We start from the raw sequence: 15,921 nt of genomic DNA, 5'->3' as shown, positions 1-15,921 counted from the left end.
GAAATTTGTTCTAAATTATTAGAATTTTTTAAAAGTATTTTTTTGCTGTAAATGTTACGCTGTATTGTTGTGATCTTTGTCGCTCCTTTCCTCACTGGAACTTTCTCCCACACCTGTCCTCTTCCTTACTTTTCACCCATAAAAGTAACATTTACACTTGAGCCTTAAAATTCTGTGTGAATCTAGATGTATCTGTTGGTAATGCTGCCATCTTTACCCTTCAGCAGTTCCCCTGCTCTGTGTGCCCAGGTACCTTCAGCGTGCAGTATCTGTAGTGGTTTAGGTTGATGTAACTCTTTTGCCTGCAGAAACAAACTTTGTCTTCATCCTTAAGTCCTTTGCAGCATATGGCAAAACATCCAATGTATTAGCTAGATCTGACTGGTATATTTTTAAAATTGTTTTCTACTAAGTCACAAGACAGAAAAGTTACCATGTTTGAATGTTGTTCTATTAAATTATTGCTCTGGGTTGTATGCAGTCTCACTGCATGTATCTTAAATCATGAGTACACGTTATAGTGGAGGTGAAATCAAGATCAGATAGCCTATTCAAAGCCCCCAGCTCCTGAATTGGGGATTGAGAAATAAAAAAAAATCAGTTCTCACTTTAGAAACTTGATATTTTTTGTTCACAGGAATGATTTTATAAGAGAGAACACTTTGACAACATAGCAGTAACCAATGCCAGCCTGAATCGGGATTCAGCTTATGATTTAAAAAAATCGGGATTCAGCTTATGATTTGCACTTAAACCCAAAAAGTGCAAAGTTAGCCCTATTTAGCTTGAATTAGGACTGAGAAATAGGAATCATTGTTGGCTCCAGTATCATCATGAGTATGAGGCTTTTCAAAGGTTGTGTCTAGAGCCCGAAATCACTTTCATTCTTCCCTGAGAGCCAGTACACTAACCTGTTAAAAGTTAAACTTTTTCTGGTATCTAATTTGGGAGAAATCTTGTTGCGTGATAACTGTGAAAACATAGAGCTGCTAAGGAACGTAATACACACCAAATGCCCAAGAATAACACCTTAATAATGTGAAGTTTTACCAGTATGATCTGAGATTGGCAAAAATCCACACCGAAGCTTTGATCACAGCATGGCAGAAGTGTATCCTGGTCAGTCTGAGTCCTTTTTAGTTACTAGTGATCCACTCTGGATCTCTTTCTGACAGAGATAAGGAAGATATTTGTTTATGGCATGATGTTTAAGTTGTTCTGCACTGCCTAAAGACCAAAAAAAGTAACAAAGTGGGGAAAAGGTGAGAGTAAAGCGTGCTAAGTTTGAAGAATAGCTAGGAAAGAAGCTAAAAAATGCTTAGAAAAGGCAGGAAATAATGTTTGTAGTGAACAGTAAACACAGACAAGAAATTGGGGCGAGAGCAGTTTTGTGGGAGCAGCACATACCGAGGCGGAGGGACTGGAAACATAAAACAAGTGACTTCACTTTCTACGCGTTTGACTCTGTGTCCTATTACAGAAACACTTTTGTCCTCCTGTCTTAGAGTGGAGATGGATTCATTTGATTTGTTATTTATTTTACTGGCAGAGGCTGTTCAGTTCATTATTTATACAGGTGGACTATTTCACTAGCTCATGTGCTGAATATAAAGGCAGGACTGGAGGATGAGCCGTCATACCAGTATCACAGCCACCCTTCATTTACAGTTTCTGCAGGGCTGTGTTCAAAGACTTGTTTGTCCCACAATATATCTGTGTGTAGACTAGAACAGAGAGAGAGACTGTTGAACTACAAACTACCTCGATGTGTAGTTTTTTCTTTCAGTTAGCATAGGCATGAGATAAGGATATTAATTGATCCTGAAGAAGTTTGTTCCAAGTTAAACATTTGCTTGATTTAAATGCTGAGTTTCTTGTAAAGACGTGTCTCCCTCAGAAATGAGCACTTCTGTTACCTCATTTTTGACAGAGGAGACTCTTTCAGCATGTGGTATCTGTAAGGTATTCTCCAGAGAGACAAGATTCAAAGTGCATTTTCTTGGTTTCACAATATGAACATTCTTGAAAGCTTATTTCCTGAATCCCTCTCTGCATTGACCAGAACATTGGAACAGTTGTCTCTTCTCGGTCTGTGTCCATCAGCTCTAGTTTTTGTTACATTTGTTGTTCTTCCATTTCCAGCGCTTGTTAGCGGGATATGTAATAGTAGCAAGATACTTTCTGGTTTAATTCATTTATTTTTGTAAATACAGTGTGTTACTTATACCAAATATCTTTGAAACAAAAAGTAGAAACTATGTACGGTTCTTTGTCCAAATTTGAATTTTTCTTTTTGCCTCAAATCATTGAACCAGAGCAGTAGATTTTGGATTCCTAGTCTCAACTAAAGTTTTACATCAGCGTACTGTAGTAGCCAGTTAAATTTGGTTGCATGTCATCTGGTTTTCAGACCTTTTTCGTTTAGATGCTGCTAGACAAATCTGCTGCTCATTTGCCATGTTTACATCTGTGATGTTTTATGTGTCATACGGCACCAGAGATCATTGTCCTGGTTTGAGAAACTCATCAGCAGTTGACTGTGTAAAGTTTTATATCTTTTCCTCTTTATTATTTTTCTTGTCCGAACAAGCCACCGAGTTCCCTCTTCATTCAGAGCAAATCCTGACTGTCTTGTATCCGGAGAACTGCCAGAGAGCAGAGCTGTAGTCTTTCTTCTAACAAAACAGAACTAGCACCCCAAAAGCCAACTAACCTATGCCCATGGCTTTGTTCACCATGTCAACTCCCTGTTATTTTCCTTAATTTCTAATTCTTCTAAACAGTATATCTGGGTGAGCACTGCAAACAGACGTTTTTATGCCAGCTTACTTGTGGCATATGAGCATCTAAAAGCTTTAGTCAAAAATCCAGAGCTGCACATGGTAAGTAACACACAGACATTTGACTTGTGTTGTCTTTGTTCGCAAAACTACACTGCCACTCCAGACAAAGTTCTCCTGTCCCAAATAAAGATTGCATCTAAAGTTTTCCTGTTGCTCTAAAGCCATCACTTGGAGCTCACTCTGAAGATGGCCAAGAAGATTGTAGTAATCACTAATTATTATTAATCACTAAGATGATAATATCAGTCTTTCTGCACAAGTGTTCATCAGTAATTCACTTTCTTTTCCAACACTATGGGATGTAAGTCTTTCTTGTTATTAAAGCCAGAAAGCTGATGTCCTCTTCAGGTAGGATCCTTGGGCCTTGCATGCAGGTGATTAGCTAAACTGTGCTGACTTGTTCTGCATGACAACTTTTTATGGTCTCTTATTTCAACCACTTAGCTAAAATGGTTGTCTAAGCCACCATTATTTTATGCTACAATTAACTCTAATAGTCTTTTTTCTGACATTCACAGATTGTGTTTTGCCCCTTTTGTATTCTTTCAGAAAAATTCAAAGATTACTTTTCTCTGCCCCTCTTGACATCACCTTCTCTTGTTCTGTTCACTTGATGTTCCTTTTTTGCCACATCAAACAAAACCTTGTTTTCATTTCTAAGGGTTTTTACTCCTTTCTGACCTAGTATCCCATTTCTCATTATCTGTAAAGATTTTGACTCCTACCTTTGCTCAGTCCATGAAGATTTAATTGCTCATTACTTTTTTCAAACAAGTTTCTTAATGCCTTCTTTCATATTGTGCTTAGTTATGTGGATTTTTAATGAAGAGCAATTTGTACCTCATTGTCTTCTCTCAATTACTCTTCAAAAATATGATGACAGTAATTAGCTGTGGTTAGGCTATTGGTATATTGGTACTAATGCATGTCACACAAAACTACCACTGTCTCATTTACGTTGTACTCCCCTACCTCCCTTTTTCTGTGTCTGCTTACTGTCTCTTGTTTTATATTGAAATTATAAGGCCTTTGGGGCATGAAATACTTTTTGCATATAACATACCTGATAGAAGCCAGGTCCTGGTTCAAAGCACTATACTAAATTAACAGTAAAGAGCAGTAATTAGCTGCTGATTTTTTTTCTCTTTTTCCCCCATTCAGAAATAAGAGATAGAACTGATATTCCTACTACCCCTGTAGCTTAGAGTGTAGGGTCATCTCTATTCCTGAGAAGCATAATAACCTATTTTCAGCCTAGACCTCTACATAATTTGCTCTGAAGAGTAAGTATATCAAATGTTTCACTAACTAAGCAGATCTTTATCAAGCTTAAGAATTAACAGTGGATTTCCATGCATTTCACCCTTTATTTTAGTTCCTTTCATCCTTTTATTCTGTGATCTCTTCAGGCGCCAGTAAAATCCTACCATGGTAACAGTCACTTTCTTCAAAGCGAGAGCGGTAGCAATGCGCAGCAAAGATTGCACGTCAGCTTGAAGCTGATCACAGAACGGAATTTTAGAGTGTAACACATCTTCAAAAATAAATATCTAATAACATTAGGATGGCTGTCATGTCAGAGGCTACTGCGCACTGTACTACAGCAACACACGTTATATTTCAGCCTGGCTCTGATTTGTACTGACATGATGCTGGGGGCTGGAGTTCATCTAGAAAATGTGCCAATAATGTGGAGTTACATGTAAGTTGACTGTCAAGTTTGTGGTTGCTTTAGGACATGGTGCAAATTGATGCTTAACATGACAGTACCAGCAAAGGAAAGGTTTAACTAGGGCAGATTGCTCTGTTTTCTCAGCCTCTGTGGAGTTATTTTCATCTGTGTAACATATAGATAAAATCTTATATCAAGATTACTGTCCTGTTAGAGCTTTTGAAATGATAGCAGTGTAGCCATACTTCCTCAGAAGTAAATCTCGTGATACAGAATTTTGCCAGATGAGTCAAGTTACCAGTCACAGTCTCTCTGTCAGGATATTGTCAACAAGCCAAGGCTAAAACTTTTAAAAAATCTGGATCACCAGTATGAAGATTTGTTTGCCAACTTGCATTTTTTATTTTATGCAAAGCAAGTCTTTTGTATTCAAGTCTCTTACTATTCTGAAATTATTGTGTGCCAGATTGTCCTTGTTTCGTAGCTTATTATAGAGGTTCTTATGATCAAATTACATTGTTTTCTGTGTGTCTGCATGTGTTTTTCTCTCAATATATCTATATGTAGACTAGAACCGAGAGAGAGAGTTCAAATTATTCAAGTGGCACTGAACAAAATGATAGACAGTCCTGTAGGCACTGGCATATCACGTATCCAGGTGTTCTCTGTGACCTAGAATGCTTATATTCCCTTTTCCTTTTAATCCTTTTTGTAGCTGTTTTGTATATTTTCTTGCTGTGGAGTCTTATGATATAAATAGGAGCATCTGTGACCTAGCGTAAGGTTTTGAAATCCTGCAAGATCGTTGTGATTAACTTTTCTTCTTCATGGTAAACTGAAAGGCAAGGTTCAATCTGTAATCAGGGAGAAATTCTGTAGAGGATTTTGGGTCAAGACCAGCAAGACTGTTTTAAACACTATGGACCTGCACCTCCTGCTGACTTCAAAGAAAACTGAAGATACTCACTATTTCTCAAGATGAGCTCTAGAATAAGAAAGTCGCTTTAGCATCTTATTACAAATGGGTTTTTTTTACTCCATTTCAGGGAAAGGAAGAAGTCTATTTTCCTTAATGACTTGAATTAATTTCTCTCTGATTAAAAAAGACTTCTTTATTTTGAGAGGAAAAGATTCCTCAAAGAGATACCCATTTTTAATATCACATGTATTTGGATGGTCTTCAGATATTTAAATTAAGAACATTTATAATTTAGAGTTGTTGAGCTTCTTATGAAGACATGAGGGTGAAAATCTCATTGGCTTTTATGAGAGACACGTTTAGCTAGCAAAGAATATTTATGCAGGTACTGAATTGATTTAATATGCCAGCTGTGTGTGGCTTCAGCTTCGTGCTGTCATTCTTTAGCGAAGGATAAGCAGCCAGATGCTTTTCAGCTGGCTCTCAAACAGAAAAGAGGACTTGGATGCTACTCTTCAAAAGATTTCAGATGCCAATAAAAAGAATGGAGTGTAGTGGCTTCATTCATTCTGATGGCAGCTGTCCCACTGTTTCATCAATTTAGGGGATGTAAATTAACGTTTTGAGATTATTCCCTGTGGAACAATCTAATAGGAATGAAGCAGAAGCATGTAAACATTGAATTGATTTGAAATGTAAATATCCGAAATAATGCGGTGATTTGTCAAACTAAAAGAATCACAAATAACTGTCCAAAAAAGATACTGGAAGCCAGAAACACCAGAAATAAGGACGTAAGTCTTCTTTACCCTGCATGACAAGGGCAATAAAACCACATCGATAAAGTCAGGTAGGGAGGTTAAATTAACTTTCTTTATTGGCTATTTTCATTTCAAAAGCATATAAAACTGAATAAGTATTAGATTGTTGCTATTGAATTGAATGAGATTCTGGTTTCATTTCATTTTGGTGTCAACTGTGTTTTTATTTATTTTCCTTTCTTCCTTATTTATGTACACTTGCAAAACTATATTTAAAATTATTTATGGGCTTTGATTTAGAGTGACTAAAGTGAGACTGTATGAGATCCTTCTCAGACTGTGTTGTGCATTCTTGCAGCTCTTAGCAAATGTAGTGTAATTTTTCTGGCCTGAGTCATGTTGTCAGAGGACTATATATAGTGCACTAACACAGGAGAAGTTAGTGTATATTACTTAATTAAAGAACCACAGTTTAGACACCCCTATTTCTGTATTTGTTCGAGGATCTCTAGCATCAAGGGTTGTGAGCTGATTCATAACAAATGGTGAGATTTTAATTATCTAACATTTTTAACTGCAGCTTCCTATCTGAATTCACTAGTGACTAGACATAGAATCACAGAATGGTTAGGGTTGGAAGGGACCTCAAAGATCATCTAGTTCCAACTCCCCTGCTATGGGCAGGGACACTCTCCACTACACCAGGTTGCCCAAAGCCTCATCCAACCTGGCCTTGAACACTTCCAGGAATGAGGCATCCACAACTTCTCTGGGCAACCTGTTCCAGTGCCTCACCACTCTGAGAGTGAAGAAATTCTTCCTTAGATCTAATCTAAATCTGCCCTCTTTCAGTTTAAAGCCATTGCCCCTTGTCCTATCACTACATGCCCTTGTAAAAAGTCCCTCTCCAGCTTTCCTGTAGGCCCCCTTTAGGTACTGGAAAGCTGCTATAAGATCACCCCGGAGCCTTCTCTTCTTCAGGCTGAACAGCCCCAACTCTCTCAGCCCATCTTCGTAGGAGAGGTGCTTCAGCCCTTGGATCGTCTTTGTGACCTCCTCTGGACTCGCTCCAGTAGCTCCATGTCCTTTTGTTGGGGACTCCAGAGCTGAACACAGTATTCCGGGTGGGGTCTCATGAGAGCAGAGTAGAGGGGCAGGGGGCAGAATCATAGAATCATAGAATCATAGAATCATAGAATGGTTAGGGCTGGAAGGGACCTTCAAAGGTCATCTAGTCCAACCCCCCTGCAAGGAACAGGGACATCTCCAACTAGATCAGGTTGCTCAGGGCCTTGTCCAACCTGGCCTTGAACGTCTCCAGGGATGGAGCATCCACCACCTCTCTGGGCAACCTGTTCCAGTGTTCTACAACTCTCATAGTAAAAAATTTTTTCCTAATATCCAACCTGAACCTACCTCCCTCTATTTTAAAACCATTACCCCTTGTCCTATCGTAACTGGCCCTCCTGAACAGCCTCTCCCCATCTTTCCTGTAGGCCCCCTTGAGGTACTGGAAGACCGCTATCAGGTCACCCTGGAGCCTCCTCTTCTCCAGGCTGAACAGCCCCAACTCTTTCAGCCTGTCCTCATAGGAAAGGTGCTCCAGCCCTCTTATCATCTTTGTGGCCCTCCTCTGGACCCTCTCCAACTGGTCCATGTCCTTCTTATGTTGGGGACTCCAGAACTGGACGCAGTACTCCAAGTGAGGTCTCACGAGGGCAGAGTAGAGGGGGAGAATCACCTCCCTCGACCTGCTGGCCACGCTCCTCTTGATGCAGCCCAGGACGCGGTTGGCCTTCTGGGCCGCAAGAGCACATTGCCGGCTCATATTGAGCTTCTCGTCCACCAGTACTCCCAAGTCCTTCTCCTCAGGGCTGCTCTCGATCCAATCACCACCCAGTCTGTATTTATGCCTGGGATTGCCACGACCCAGATGTAGGACCTTGCATTTGGCCTGGTTAAACTTCATGAGGTTGGTACGGGCCCACCTCTCCAGCCTGTCAAGGTCCCTCTGGATGGCATCCCTCCCTTCCAGCGTGTCGACGGCACCACACAGCTTGGTGTCATCGGCGAACTTGCTGAGGGTGCACTCCATGCCACTGTCCACGTCACCGACAAAGATGTTGAAGAGGGCCGGGCCCAAAACGGACCCCTGAGGGACGCCACTTGTGACCGGTCTCCACTTGGACATTGAGCCGTTGACCACTACTCTCTGAGTGCGGCCATTGAGCCAATTCCTTATCCACCGAGTGGTCCATCCATCAAACCCATGACTCTCTAATTTAGAGAGAAGAATGTCGTGCGGGACAGTGTCAAAAGCTTTGCACAAGTCCAGGTAGATGACATCCATTGGTCGACCCTTGTCCACCGATGCTGTCACCCCATCGTAAAAGGCCACCAAGTTGGTCAGGCACGATCTGCCTTTGGTGAAGCCATGTTGGCTGTCACCCACCACCTCCTTGCTCTCCAGGTGCCTTAGCATGGTTCCCAGGAGAATCTGCTCCATGACCTTGCCAGGCACAGAGGTGAGGCTGACTGGTCTGTAGTTGCCCGGGTCCTCCTTGTTCCCCTTTTTAAAAATGGGGGTTATGTTCCCTCTCTTCCAGTCATCGGGGACCTCGCCAGACCGCCACGACTTCTCGAATACAATGGCCAGTGGCTTGGCAACTTCATCCGCCAGTTCCTTCAGGACCCGCGGATGGATCTCATCAGGTCCCATGGACTTGTGCACCTTCAAGTTCCTCAGATGTTCTCGAACCTGGTCTTCAAGTACAGTGGGCGGTGGTTCATCCTCACAGTCCCTGCTAGTTCTAAGGATTCTGAATCTAAGGATTCAGAATCCCTTGCTTGACCTGCTGCCCATGCTTCTTTTGATGCAGCCCAGGATATGGTTGGCTTTCTGCGCTGTAAGCGCACGTTGCCAGCTCATGTTGAGCTTCTCATCCACCAGCACTCCCAAGTCCTTTTCCTCAGGGCTGCTCTCAATCCATTCTTCGCCCAGCCTGTACTTGTGCTTGGGATTGCTCCGACCCACGTGCAGGACCTTGCACTTGGCCTTGTTGAACTTCATGAGGTTCTCTCATAGGCCCACCTCTCCAGCCTGTCAAGGTCCCTCTGGACGGCATCCCTTCCCTCCAGCGTGTCCACAACACCACAAAACTTGGTGTCATCTGCAAACTTGCTGAGGGTGCACTCGATCCCACTGTCCATGTCACCAACAAAGATGTTAAATAGCACTGGTCCCAGTACTGACCCCTGAGGAACACCACTTGTCACCGGCCTCCACTTGGACATTGAACCTTGAACGCAACTCTTTGATTGTGACCATCCAGCCAATTCCTTATCCGCTGAGTGGTCCATCCATCAAAACCATGTCTTTCCAGTTTAGAGACAAGGGTGTCGTGTGGGACAGTATCAAATGCTTTGGATAAGTCCACGTAGACGATGTCAGCTGCTCTTCCCCTATCCATCAATGCTGTAACCTCATCATAGGAGATCACCAAATTAGGCAGGATTTGCCCTTAGTGAAGCCATGTTGGCTGTCACCAATCACCTCCTTATTTTCCATGTGCCTTAGCATAGTCACCAGCAGGATCTGCTCCATGATCTTGCTGGGCACAGAGGTGAGACTGACTGGCCTGTAGTTCCCTGGGTCTTCTTTTTTTCCCTTTTTAAATATGGGGGCTATGTTTCCCCTTTTCCACTCGTTGGGAACTTCACCAGATTGCCACGAGTTTTCAAATATGATGGATAGTGGCTTAGCAACTTCATCTGCCAGCTCCCTCAGGCCCCGCGGATGCAACTCATCAGGTCCCATGCACTTGTCCACCTTAGGTTCCTGAGATGGACTCGAACCTGATCTTGTCCTCCAGTGGGTGGTTCTTCATTCTCCCAGTCCCTGCCTTTACCTTCTGTGTCTTGGGCTGTGTAGCTGGAGCACTTGCCAGTGAAGACTGAGGCAAAGAAATGACTGAGAACCTCAGCCTTCTCCATATCCTGGGCAGTCAGGTCCCCTGTTTCCTTCTGGAGAGGGCCTACGTTTTCCCTGGATCTCTTTTTATCACTGACATATCTATAGAAGTTTTTCTTGTTGCAAAGTTTTGTCTGCCTATTGTGGTCTTCATTAGTAGATCTTGTGTATGTCCTTTCCTTTCACATAGGAGCTGACACCGGAGCAGGTCGCCTCAGGAAATAGGAAAAGATAATTATGAAAAGAGAGTCCTGTGTATGAATTCAAAAAATTCCTATTGCTTTCAGTAGGGCTTAGGGTTTTTTAAATAATTTATTATTTTTTTTTTTAAAAGGAGCACATGGGGAGAAACAAGAGAAGAAAGTTAGCAGTACTACGTTTCATTTCATGATTTAGCTTGCTTTTCAAAGGGAGGCTCAAGCTTCCATTAGTAAAGGGTACTTTGGTGATACCCATGTTTTCTGACAACATAAATTACTTTTCTGAGGATGTTTGCAAATTTTATTGTGTCAACACAAGCATCCAACATCACCCACTTTTATAGAATGTTGACCATGAGCTTCAGCAGGAGCTGCTTAAAGTAACTTTCAATTAGAATGTTCAGATATGCTTGGTAAAAGAAACAGAATGTGGAAAGGACTTTAGCCCATTCCTGTAGTTTTATCCCTATAATCTGAATCCTGTGCAACAAAGCCAGACTCAGCATCAGTAGGTCCAATTGTGCTGTTGCATTAAGGTCAATAACAATGGCAAGATTCTCTTTAGATGTTCAATCTTTCACCAGATAAAATCCACATATATTTCATCAATATATTACAGGCATACTGACTCTGGGACCGCTGAGTAATTTAACATACTTGTTATTGTTCAAGAAAAAGCTTTGTACTGCCTGATGAATTGAAGGAAAGTTCAAAGTGATATGAGGTCCTAAAGGGTTTGTGCTTCTCTGAAATCTTGTTCATCTGACAAATATTTTAAACACAGAATAAAAAAGGTATAAGAAAAGTCAGTGTACAACAATGGGAATGGTTGCTTAAAGAAAAAAAATGAAGTTAGAAAAGAGCATCAGGAAAACAAACATATAGAACTTCTTTTTCTCCTTGCTGGTCTCTGAGGAGTCAAACACATGCTTGGAAGCTTCGCTGTAGTTCTTCCCTTCTTCTCACTCCCTTTTAAGCAACAATACTGATATTAATTATATTTTCTTGAACTTAATTGTGCTAATACTACTGTTTACAAAACAATGTCATATAAATAAGAATTGGAGAAAAAAATAGCCCCTTTCTAATTTGCATAATTTAGATTCCACCCTGTGGAATCTACCACGTTTGACCTGTTCCTTTCAGAATTGCTTATGAGTTCAGTGCTACCAAGAGCACACCATACACTGTTGTGAGATAGAAGAGTGCACTGAGATCCAGCAAACTGGTATCTATCAATCCTTTGTTCTCTTCTTATTACACTTTGTGTGGTCATTGGAAGTACGATGGAGTTTTGCTTTCCATCGTGAGATGTAGGTGAGCCAGCAATTCTGTCTTCGTTCCCTGTCGTTCGTGTAAGTGGACAATTTATAGATGTAATTGATATGAAAAAAGTATTTGTTGTAGAGAATGTGACCTCTTACAAATTCAATCAGCTACTTTCTTACAGTGAGAAATAAACATGATTCATCTCTGGAAGCTTACTTCATAAAACATTTGCTAAGCCTAAATGAAAAAGAAATAGGCCTTAACAAAAGCAACCTATTTTCTGAAAAGAGAAGGAAGAGAGGATTTGATTAACTGCATGTTGCAGTTGCAGGTGGGTTGGCATTTATGATCCAGTAAATAAAACAACTCTTTTGAATGAACACAGGGAGTGGTGTTGTACTGAAAATATCTAACAAATGTCTTTGCATATATCTTGCATACCAAAAAATTGCTATTCCATTCTCTCCTCAAAAGTATGTTATTACTAACATTTGAGAGAATGCATTTTCTCCCCATGGCTTACAGTTTTCTGATGTTTGTTACTGTCCTGGAGTACTGTGCATAGGAATTTTGTATGGATCTGTAAAGAATTAAGATTTGTTCTTGAATTCTAGTAAGTACAGGATTTTAATAATTGACAGACAGCCGTTTGAACTCTTTGAAATTTGTTACCAAATTGTATTGTGGTTTGGGGTTTTTTTTTGACAAGAAGCAAAATGTTCAGTAAAAATTTTGTTCTTTTCAATTGTTCCTGTCACTGTCTTTTCAATAATGTAAAAATTGCTGCCTCACAAACAGTAGGTCTTAGGGATCTATTTCAGTAACACTCACATTTCACAGTTTTCTAATGAAAGTCCATTATGGTTTACAATGAATTTATCACTTCCATGAGGAATCTGTTGGCTAGGAAGAAGAAAGAAATGGGTACAGTAGACGTTTTTTCATGCGGTTTTCAATGAATTCTTATCTCAGTGCTACTAGAGGAATCGTTTGACTTGAAATTTATTTAAATAAGGGTGCTTTTGAATGAATGACTACAAAGAGATTAAAGCTGTCTCCAAAGACCTGTATTCCTGGAACTTTGTGGCTCTCTGTGATGTAACTCAAGTGCTGTGTTACTGCTTTCAATATTATGTCTAGCAATACACTTATTAATCAACAATGCTCACTACAAATTTTGTGCAAAGCTGACGTTTTCTTTCAAAACTATCTGATTTCTCATTTCTCTGCTGTATTTCCATTAACCATCACAATACCCGGTACTTAGTGGAAAGATGAAATTTCTGTAACCTCTTCAATTTCTCCTTAGGTAAAAGAAGAGGAGCAATCAGCCAATCACACTTTGATGATTCAAGAGACACTGCAGCAGGCTTCAGTGGAGCTGTCTGAACAGCATCACCTGGTAGTCTCATCAGATGAAGTGGAGGGAATTGAGACAGTGACTGTCTATACGCAGGGTGGAGAGGCTTCAGAATTCATAGTTTATGTTCAGGAAGCTATGCAGCCTGTAGAAGAACAAACTGTGGAACAGTCGGTGCAGGAGCTCTAGAGAACAGTGTTCAAAGGAGATGGCTACTTGATTTGCCAAAGCCAGGAGTTTGTTTTTTTTTTCCTAAGACAGCCAAAGGCAAGCAAGCTGACAAATTTTCAGTTAATTTGTGAAGCAAGACCTTGTTACTAGACAGTGATCTGGCTGTTTGGAATGTATCAGTAACTTGGGCTTATTATACACAAAACCTCCTCAGACTCTTTTTTTTCTCTCCCTAAAAAATGTTTGTATTTTGAGGAAAAAGTATTCTTCCCCTTCTAAGAAGATCTCTCACTTGATTTGTGTAAATGCCAAAAAATATTGTCTGTTCAAAGCCATGTTATCCCACAATAATGAAACATCTATAATGGTAGCTAGAGTTTCCTACAAATATCCATACATCCCCCTTTATACATATTTAATATGTGCTCGACTTCACTGGAAGCACGGTTGTGTTGTGTTTTGGTTTGTGGTTTTTTCTTTTTAAATTAGAAGAGTTTCTTTTTTCTGAGTACATGCTTAGAATATGTTTGCAGAGTTATGGGTCTAACCCAAAGAAATTTGGGTGCCACAGTTTAATTATTTCGACACGTTCCACATAAGGACTGTAGTTTGTACTTGTGAGATGATCCTTAGAGTTTGGGAGTTATTTAAAGCCATATATGGTAATTCCGGGTACCAGTAGGATGACTGTTACTTAGAAAACCGAATAATAATAACTGGATATTTATCCCACCGTATAATTACCTGTCCAGTATTATATGATGAAACCAAATCTGTCAAATCAATGAAATATTCTTTTGTTTTTAAGAAAAAATTATATTCAAATGTTTTGTAAATGCTACAAAAGGTGTATGTTCATATGTTTTAAACAGACATGCTTGTAAATATGATTGTGTGAAAGAGCTTGTACAAAAAACTTCAGTAAATATTGACAAGAATCTAGATATTCTTAATTATGCATGTATATAGTTCCAGATTTTTCTTCATGAATCTTGAATTGTTTCTGATTTAATATTTTTAAATTTAAGCTATAAAAGTTATTAATTAGTAAGAAAATTGTCATGTTTTCTTCTAATGCTCTGATTTCTAAGTGTTGGGTTTCCTTTCACGGATAAGTAAAAATACTGTTTTGCATTGACTCTGTCAAATTATTCCGTCGGTTAGTAGACTCTAATCAAGGAAGCAGCATAACAAAGTCTAGGCGGACCTTTTTGTGTGATTCGACTTGTTTATGGGCATTCTGGATAGAAAAGAGGAAAAAAGCATTTTGACGAAGTTGATGTGATGTAGTGAGTTGGTTGTCTGCCTCTTCCAAGTCTGCCGAGTTCTATTAATGCTGATACAAAATCAGAATGCGAACATTTAGTGGCAGCTTCTCCCTTAGCCGTGATGACAGGAATTTATGTATTAATGGAAAAGAACTGAAAATCGTTCAACTTTGGTGGTATCTGTGTTTCCTCTGATTTCACCCTGAAAGTGCACAAGAAGCCCCGGGGATATTATATATAAATATCCCGGATTTGTAGGATGAAGACCTTTGTGCCATTTGTTGTAACTGGCTGGAGCTGGTCACAAATGTCAGTGTTGATTTCTTACGTGTTCAGTACGCTTGACTAGCATGAGCCACGAAGTGTTTAATAACATCTGCAACACAATAGAAACTGATTCAAAAAAATGCATCAACTTGACTAATCTGCTTGAGAAACTTTGTTTTTTGCAGTTACTGGTTAAAATTCAGTGTTAATTTGCAAGAATAATGCTTTCAATTATCTAAAAGAGAAGAAAACAGTCTCAGAAGGTTTTCTTAGAACTTATTGAAATATTCACACCCCACTTACTGTTAAAACTACATGTGGAAGAGCATCATGATCACGGGCAGTAACAGCTACGTTCTTAACGTAAAACCTTGCCGAATCAGTTCATCAAAGTGTTGTATTATTATCTGACTGGCAGGGGGAAAAGGGAAAAGTCTTTTGCAGTGCATCACTCCAGAAATCTTGAGTAAATTATTTCCAGATAGACATACTGAGTCTATGAGAGGTGTGTCTGTATTTGAGAAAGAGTTTTGGGTTTGGTTTTTTGTTTATTTTAATTCCAGTATATGTCACGGCCATGCATAACTACTGTAATTTTGTTCAGCGTTCAGTTCTGGGGCCCCCAACATAAGAACATGGAGCTGCTGGAGCAAGTCTAGAGGAGCGATTCTGCCCCTCTACTCTGCTCTCGTGAGACCCCACCTGGAATACTGCGTTCAGCTCTGGAGTCCCCAGCACAAGAAGGACATGGAGCTGTTGGAGCAGGTCCAGAGGAGGGCCACAAAGATGATCATCAGAGGACTGAAGCACCTCTCCTCTGAAGACAGAGGGTGGGGTTGGAACTAGATGATTTTTGAGGTCCCTTCCAACCCAAACCATTCTATGATAATTTAAGACTTGACTTGCTTTTTTTTTTAAACAGCAGTAGAAGTGCTGTACTTCCTGCTGATTTGAAGGAGGAAAGTCCACTTCATTTTACTAAATTTTATGAATTTTGCAACAGAGAAATTAAGGTGTGAATATATACAGTTTATATCACTATATTACTGTTCGTATACTGAAGCATAAATATTTGTGTGAATTTTCTATAACCTTTTTGCATTTTTTTAAAAATACTTTTTAATTCAGGTCTTTTCTTAAGTTCCAGGTTTTTTCCCAAGTCTGCTTGGAAATGCAGTAGTTGAAAAGACATGAGGAGTAAGTCAGGAGAGACCTTCAGCT

At 40.0% G+C, this 15,921-nt stretch overlaps 1 protein-coding gene across 4 annotated transcripts in view; it reads left to right on the top strand.

Moving 5' to 3' along the window:
• The window catches only part of ZFAT (zinc finger and AT-hook domain containing), an 82,689-nt gene extending 69,130 nt beyond the window's left edge, over window positions 1–13,559 (top strand). For all 4 annotated transcript variants that reach the window (XM_086609576.1, XM_086609577.1, XM_086609575.1 and 1 more), the window contains one exon: window positions 12,944–13,559. In XM_086609576.1, the coding sequence (XP_086465702.1) occupies window positions 12,944–13,183 (240 nt within the window). In that variant the 3' untranslated portion in view covers window positions 13,184–13,559. The remainder of the gene's footprint in view (window positions 1–12,943) is intronic.
• Window positions 13,560–15,921: the final 2,362 nt, after the last annotated feature.

Source organism: Tauraco erythrolophus, chromosome 3 (assembly GCF_009769465.1).
Source record: "Tauraco erythrolophus isolate bTauEry1 chromosome 3, bTauEry1.pri, whole genome shotgun sequence".
In the NCBI taxonomy this organism is placed as follows: domain Eukaryota; kingdom Metazoa; phylum Chordata; class Aves; order Musophagiformes; family Musophagidae; genus Tauraco; species Tauraco erythrolophus.
Note: the sequence above shows the minus strand (reverse complement) of the source record. Positions and strands in the feature narration are given on the sequence as shown.